Below are 8222 nucleotides of genomic sequence, written 5' to 3'. Positions count from 1 at the left end.
TGTGAGGCACACAGGGGGTTAATGTGAGGGACATGATGGGGTTAACTGCTATTACAATGATCCCCATGGAGTTACTAAGCTGCAATGCACATGACCAGACTTTTTATCTGCAAAGGTGGATTCCCCCCTCAGCTTATACTCGAGTCAATAAGTTTTTTGTGGTAAAATTAGGGGTCTCAGCTTATATTCGGGTCGGCTTATACTTTAGTATATACAGTAACTTCCTTATGGAACTCTAGTCCGAGTGTATTAACCTCATCAACAAAAAATATCTCAACCTTCTAATATGCACCAGACCACCAGGATTTAATCCCCATATGTACCTTAAACCCTTTTCTACAGGTATTAACATTAACATTAACATTCTTTTCCACCCAAGATCACCAGGGAATAAAATAGCAACCTCTTCTATAATCCTAAATCCCCAGAGAACACAATAAAAAAAAACCTCTTCTACCCTAGACCCTCAGGGACTCCAGGAAATAAAGAATCAAACCTCTCTTCTACCCTAGACAACCAAAGAATACATTATCAACTATCTCTTCTACCCTAGACATGCAGGAAAACAGACAACCCCCTTTTCTCCCCTAGACTCACAGAGAATAAAATAACGACCCACTCTCCTACCCTAGACCACCAGGAAATAATAATAATAATAATAATACATTTTATTTATATAGCGCCAACATATTCCGCAGCGCTGTACAATTTATAGGGTTCAGATACAGACAGACATAACAAAGAACGTCATTTCACACAATGGGACTGAGGGCCCTGCTCAAAAGAGCTTACAATCTATGAGGTAGAGGGGGTGACACAAGAGGTAGCAGGGGCGGCATTGCTTATACAGTGTTCAGACAATTTTGTGCATTAGGAATTGTGATAGGCCTGTCTGAAAAGATGCGTCTTTAGTTTGCGTTTGAAACTGTAGAAGTTGGGAGTTAATCTTATTGTCCGGGGTAGAGCATTCCAGAGAAGTGGTGCAGCTCGGGAGAAGTCTTGTATACGAGCGTGGGAGGTTCTGATAATAGAGGATGTAAGTGTTAGGTCATTGAGTGAGCGGAGAGCACGGGTTGGGCGGTAGACAGAGATGAGGGAAGAAATGTAGGGAGGTGCGGCATTATGGAGAGCCTTGTGGGGGAGGGGGAGAACTTTATATTTTATTCTATAATGAATAGGCAGCCAATGTAGTGACTGGCACAGACCGGAGGCCTCGCTGTTGCGTCTAGCCTGATAGATGAGCCTGGCTGCTGCATTCAGAATAGATTGTAGAGGAGAGAGTTTAGTGAGGGGAAGACCGATTAGTAAGGAATTACAGTAGTCAAGGCGAGAATGAATCAGAGAGACAATAAGTGTCTTTAGTGTATCTCTGGTAAGGTAAGGGCGTATTCTGGAGATGTTTTTGAGGTGGAGGTGACATGAACGTGCGAGTGATTCAATATGAGGGGTGAAGGAAAGGTCTGCGTCAAATATGACCCCAAGGCAGCGGGCATGCTGCCTAGGAGTTATAGTAAGGCCTGAGACTGCAATGGATATATCAGAGACAGATCTGTTAGATGGTGGAAACAGTAGTAGTTCAGTCTTAGAGAGATTTAGTTTCAGATAGAGAGAGGACATGATATTTGAGACAGCAGAGAGACAGTCACTGGTGTTCTGTATGAGTGCAGGGGTGATGTCACGGGAAGATGTGTATAATTGGGTGTCATCAGCATAAAGATGGTACCTGAAGCCAAATCTGGCGATGGTTTGTCCAATGGGGGCTGTGTAGAGAGAAAAGAGCAGGGGCCTAGGACCGAGCCCTGAGGAACCCCAACAGCAAGGGAAAGAGGGGAGGAAACAGAGCCCGCAAATGATACACTGGAAGTGCGGTCTGAGAGATAAGAGGAGAACCAGGAGAGCGCAGTGTCATTGAGGCCGACTGAGCGGAGCATAGTGAGGAGAAGTTGATGGTCAACAGTGTCAAAAGCTGCAGAGAGGTCAAGAAGAATAAGAAGAGAGAAGTCACCATTGGATTTAGCCTTTAGTAGATCATTAGAGACTTTTGTGAGAGCTGTTTCAGTAGAGTGCAGAGCGCGGAAACCAGATTGTAAGGGGTCAAGCAGAGAGTTAGCAGAGAGATAACGGATTAACCGAGAATAAACCAGGCGTTCCAAAAGTTTAGAGATGAAGGGGAGGTTAGAGACGGGTCGATAGTTAGCAGCACAGGATGGGTCCAGGGAGGGTTTTTTCAGTAGCGGGATTATAACAGCATGCTTGAAGGAGGATGGGAAGATTCCAGAAGATAGAGAGAGGTTAAATATTTTAGTAAGGTAAGTAGTGACAGCAGGGGACAGAGATTGGAGAAGGTGTGAGGGGAAGGGGTCACTACTGCAGGTTGTGGGGCGAGATGAAGAAAGTAGCTGGGAGACTTCCTCTTCTGTGACAGGTTCAAAAGATGAGAATGGACAGTCTAAAGTGCGGCTGGTGAGGGGATCAGTACTATCGTAGGTGTGGGAGTCAATGCCACCTGGGGCTTGGGCAGTAATTTCCTGACGGATCTTATCAATTTTATCATGGAAATACATGGCCAGATCATCAGCACTAAGGTCTGTGAATGGCGTCTGCACCTTGGGTGTGAGTAAGGAGTGAAAGGTTTCAAAAAGCCTTTTAGGGTTGCTGGAGAGAGAAGAGATGAGGGCGGTGAAATAGTCTTGTTTGGCGAGGTAAAGGGCAGAGCTATATGTTTTAAGCATAAACTTGAAGTGGAGGAAATCTGCAGGTGAGCGTGATTTTCTCCAGAGACGTTCGGCACACCTAGAGCAGCGCTGAAGAAATCGTGTCTGTGGCGTGTGCCAGGGCTGCTGCCTCCTATGTGGGACTTTACGAGTGGAGGGGGGAGCAACCTCATCCAATGCATTTTTGAGGGTTTCATTATAGTGACTGGTGGCCAGATTGGGACAGGAGATTGAAGAGATGGGGGACAGGGAGGACTGTAGAGTATCTGAGAGGTGCTGGGTGTCAATAGCACGCAAGTTCCTATATGTGTGATGGGTAGGGGCGTCTTGTGAAGGGGAGAGAGCACTGATGGTGAGAGATAGAAGATTGTGGTCAGAAAGCGGCAGAGAAGAGTTAGAAAATTTAGAGACTGTGAGGAGTCGATGGAAGACTAGATCAATCGTGTTACCGTCTATATGTGTGGCGGAAGAAGAACATTGTGAGAGACCAAGAGAAGTGGTTAATGAGAGAAACTGTGAGGCAGCCGGGGAGTGAGGGGGGGCAATAGGGATGTTAAAGTCACCCATGATGAGGGTAGGAATGTCACTGGATAAAAAGTGGGGAAGCCAAGAAGCAAAGTGGTCCAAAAATTGGTAGGGTGAGCCAGGTGGGCGGTAGATCACAGCTACACGTAAGGAGAGTGGCCGGAAAAGTCTGATAGCATGGACTTCAAATGAGGAGAATGTGAGTGAGGGGACCGGGGGAATGGACTGAAAAATGCACTGCGGTGACAGCAGTAATCCTACCCCACCACCCTGCCTATTATCAGGCCTAGAGGTGTGTGCGAATTGTAGGCCACCATGACACAGAGCAGCAGGGGAGGCCGTATCTGACTGCTGGATCCAAGTCTCAGTAAGGGCGAGCAGGCTGAGGGATTTACTAAGGAATAAGTCATTAATGTATTCTAGTTTGTTACACACTGAGCGGGCGTTCCAGAGAGAGCAGTTAAAAGAGACAGGGGAGGGGTGAGGGGAAGGAACACGGTAAATATTGATGAGGTTTGTAGGCCTTCTATGTATGCAGGGAGAAGAGTTAGTGAAGGAAGGAGGGCCGGGGTTAGGAGAGATGTCCTCAGCAGCTAGGAGGAGCAGAATGGACAGAGACAGAAGGGGGTTCAGGGATTTATGTGGGCGCTTCTGTTTGGTGTCACTGCTAAAAGAAATAAAGGGATGATTACAGAGTGTGAAAAGTGTGTGAGAGCTGTACATGGGAGAAGGAAGAAGAGAGGGACTGATATGGATGGCGTGTGGTGGAGGTGGAGGAGAGATCTGCAGGAAGACAATGGCTAAGATAGTAAGAGACAATGCAGCTACAGGATACCATGAGGTAAAACTTGTTGGTTTAGGTTGAAATTTACCTGGTGTTCTGCCATGGTTAGCCTGTTCCGTGCCCTGTTTAAATGCCATGTATAAGTGCACTTTGGTTAATCTGCACTTCGGTTAAGATGCAATTTGGTTAAGATGCATGCTGCAGATGAGATGCCCCCGCATATGAGATGCACCCCATAAGCTATATCTACTTATATAGGAAAGCACAGCTTCAGACTAGCACTAATTTAAGTCGTTAACTAATTAATCTACAAACTGTGACACATGAGGAGACTGGCAGTGTGGATCCAAGTAAACACTTGGCCAGAAACACCAATAAAATCAGTGAAGATCAAAAGACTGACACTAGTGCAGATAATACATAGATAAGACATAGAAGTGCAAAAAATATACAGCCTGGATGAAATGCTAGGATATAGTTCAGTAATCAGGCAGAGGTGAAATACAGGATTATATACCATTGAATATTACAGCAGATGATCGAAGGGAGAATTCAGACAGGAAATAAAATAACAACCACTTATTTTATCCTAGTCCCACAGAGATTAAAATAACAATCCCCCTCTTCTACAATTGGGCCACAAGAAATAAAATAACAACCTTCTCTTCTACCCTAGACCAACAGGGAATAAAATAATGAATCCCTTTTCTTCGCTAGACCCCACGTGAATAAAATAACCCCCTCTATTACCCTAAACCCACAGGGAATAAAATAATGACCCATTCTCCTACCCTAGACCACCAGGGAATAAATTAACAACCATCACTTCTACCCTAGACCACCAGGAAATAATATAACAACTCCCTATTCTACGCTAGACCTCAAGTGAATAAAATAACTCTCTCTACAACCATAGACCCACAGGGAATAAATGAAAAACCCACTCTCCTACCCTAGACCACCAGGGAATAAAATAACAACCACTTCTTTTATCCTAGTCCCTACTACTATCATAGACCCACAGGGAATAAAAATATAAAATTCCTCTTCTACCCTATTCTCACAGGAAATCACATAATAACCCCCTCTTTTCCCCTAGACCTACAGGGAATGAAATAACCACCCCCTCATAGACCCTCATAAAATAAAATAATAACCCCTTCTTTTACCCTAGACACACTGGGAATAAAATAACTCCCTTTTCTACTGTAGACCCACAGGGAATAAAATAAAGGTCCCCTCTTCCACCCTAGTCCCCCAGGGAATAAAATAAAAAAAATCCTATTCTACCCAGGCCACTCAGGGAATAAAAAATCAAGCCCATCTTCTATCTTAGACCACCAGGGAATAAAATATCATCTCCCTCTTCTACCCTAGACTCACGTGGAAAAAAATGACAACCCCCTTCTTCTCCCCTAGACCCACCGGGAATAAAATAACAACCCCTCTCTTCTACCCAAAACCACCGAGGGAATCTGCTTGGTTAAGGGTCTGTGATCAGACGTCACTAATAATAGGCACTGCATTGTGTAAAGAAGTAGAGATCTCACAGTTATGGTTCCCCCTCAGCTACTGATCAGGCACCATGTTTAAAGGTGCTCTCCTCCAGATAGGCCATAAATATCTGATGGGTGTGAGAAGAAAGCCGATCACTGGACCAATCATCTGTAGAGGTTGCCATCCCTATCATCTTCCGGTCCCTGGCCCGCTACTTCCAGGTTCTTCGGGTGGAAGACTGGAACCTCTGCAGTAGCTTGCGGGAGTTGCCGGACTCCTCTTCTTTACTGAACCATGGATTTTAGGAGCAAGGTGTCATGCGGCGAGCTGGAGCCTATTCAAGTTAAGTTCTGTCCTGCCGCTGGCTATTCAGCTTGTCCTGTCTGTCAACTCCTCCCTGCGCTCTTCTGGTGTCCTGCTATCTGAACTACCCATTTAATCTCCTGAATACGATTCCTGCCTGCCAAATTTGTACCTCCATTATTGCCTCTTGTTGTTACCCTGCTTGACTTCTAGACCACTTCTCCTTGCGTTTCTGTACTGCGTGACTTCCAGGGTTTGACCCGGTTTGCCTGACAACCCTTACGTCTTGTCCTTCTGCACTACATGACCTCCAGGGTTTGACCCGGTTTGCCTGACTACCCTTTCGTCTTGTCCTGCTGTACTACATGACCTCCAGTGTTTGACCCGGTTTGCCTGACTACCCTTACGTCTTGTCCTTCTGCACTACATGACCTCCAGTGTTTGACCTGGTTTGCCTGACTACCCTTACGTCTTGTCCTTCTGCACTACATGACCTCCAGTGTTTGACCTGGTTTGCCTGACTACCCTTACGTCTTGTCCTTCTATACTAGGTGATCTCCAGAGATTGACCCAGCTTGTCTGACTATGCTTACGTCTTGTCCTTCTGTATTACGTGACCTCTAGTGATTGACCTAGCTTGTCTGACTACATTTACGTCTCATCCTTTGGTACTGCATGACCTCCTGGTGCCAACCCGGCTAGTACGACACGTCTCCAGTGCTTCTGCCATCTTCTGGAGTACTCCTACAACTGTGTCAATCTCTGCTGCCAATTCCATCGGCTTACACACCTGCTGAAGTGAGTGATTTTTGAGTTTCTGGTTCCTGCCTTGACTTGTGGTGTGCCTTGTGTTTGGTGCCCTCTGTGTGTCTGTGTTTCTGGGCCTCAAAGTCAACCAAGTCCATCTCCACCATCAGGGGCTCTGGTGAAGACCTCTGGGGCCTAGTTCTACTTTGATTTGAAGGGCATTTTACCTCACCTGGTCACTAACTATCTGTCTTGTATTGCATTTGGTTCACAACAGATACTTTTTGTAACTAATCTGCATTTGGATGAAAAGAATAAAATTCGGAACAAGAGAGGCCACCAAATGGGGTATATGAGTTATCTAGAGCAGGAACCCCTGTAAATAGGACATATACACCCTGACCTATCTTCCCCATTGTGGGACTATTAAAGGATTATCTTATTTTATCTTATCGTATCTTATACTGTATGTATTTACTATTACACCATTGCTCAATCTTTCGCTTCTAGCCATGTCAAATCTCATATTCCCCCATTACTTCATATACAAGAATAACAGATTTATTTGGATTACCAGATTGGATTACATTGGATTAAAGTGATATTTATTGCGTTCATTTTTTTTTAAAGAAAAATGCCAGATTTCTACAATGTTCATGTATACTTAGTGGATAGAATGTATTATTAGCACAGAATATTACATACAATCACATGGCTGTACAGAACGTCCGCCTTCTCCTCATAGCTGACTTCACGTCTCTGTTCTTTAAACTATAGATCAGGGGGTTTAACATGGGGACGGCAGCTGTGTTAAAAAGTGAGAAAAACTTCTTGGAGTTCAATGACCCATGTGAAGGTGGGGTCAAGTATTGGGAGATAAAAGTCACATAGAGAAGGGTGACCACCATAAGATGCGAGGAACAGGTGTAAAAAGCTTTTTGCTTTCCTCTTCTGGAATTGATCTTCAAGATGGCTGATATAATGAACCCATATGGGATCATCGTGAGGACAAAGGGCAGCAGAGTGATAACAAATAGTCCTTGGATGAAGAGCACCATCTCCAAGACGGAGGAGTCATTGCAAATAATTTTCATGAGAGGTATGATATCACAGAAGAAGTGGTTGATCTCATTGGACCTATAGCACGAGAAGCCTGAGAAGATGACAACCTGGGCAAGGACTTGGAGACAACCGAGTAAATAACAAGAAGAACATAGTAGACCGCACACCCTACGGTTCATGATGGCATGGTAACGTAGAGGATTACAGATGGCGACGTATCTATCATAGCTCATAGCAGCCAAAATGAGAAGTTCATGACCAATCAGAGAAGCAAAAATGTACATCTGAGTTATACAAGCAAGGTAGGAAACCCTGTTATCACCAGTTATGAAGATGAGAAGGACCTTATGTAAGGTGATGGTGCTAGAAGATAAGTCCACAATGGACAGATTGGCCAGGAAGAAATACATGGGAGTGTGGAGATGATGGTCCATACAGATCAGCAGAAATATTGTCATATTGCCACCAAATGTGATGAGGTAAATGAGAAGAACCAGGAGGAAGACGGGCGCTTGGAGCTCGGGGACATCTGTGATTCCTTTAATGATGAAGTATGTTATCAAGGTATGGTCTGTAGAATTTGGAAGCAT

The 8222-nt window shown here is 44.7% G+C and overlaps 1 protein-coding gene across 1 annotated transcript; it reads right to left on the bottom strand.

Annotated features, from left to right (window-relative positions):
- Positions 1–7277: 7277 nt before the first annotated feature.
- LOC142185536 (olfactory receptor 8D1-like) lies at positions 7278–8222 on the bottom strand. Its single transcript, XM_075260964.1, has one exon. It carries the CDS (start codon positions 8220–8222, stop codon positions 7278–7280), a length of 945 nt encoding a protein of 314 aa, XP_075117065.1.

The sequence above is a fragment of the Leptodactylus fuscus genome, chromosome 11 (genome assembly GCF_031893055.1).
Source record: "Leptodactylus fuscus isolate aLepFus1 chromosome 11, aLepFus1.hap2, whole genome shotgun sequence".
Taxonomy (NCBI): domain Eukaryota; kingdom Metazoa; phylum Chordata; class Amphibia; order Anura; family Leptodactylidae; genus Leptodactylus; species Leptodactylus fuscus.
This window is presented reverse-complemented; position numbering and strand designations above follow the sequence as displayed.

Coding starts and splice junctions, on each gene's coding strand:
- LOC142185536 (XM_075260964.1), bottom strand. CDS start 8,222: ATGCTTCCAAATTCTACAGACCATACCTTGATAACATACTTCATCATT.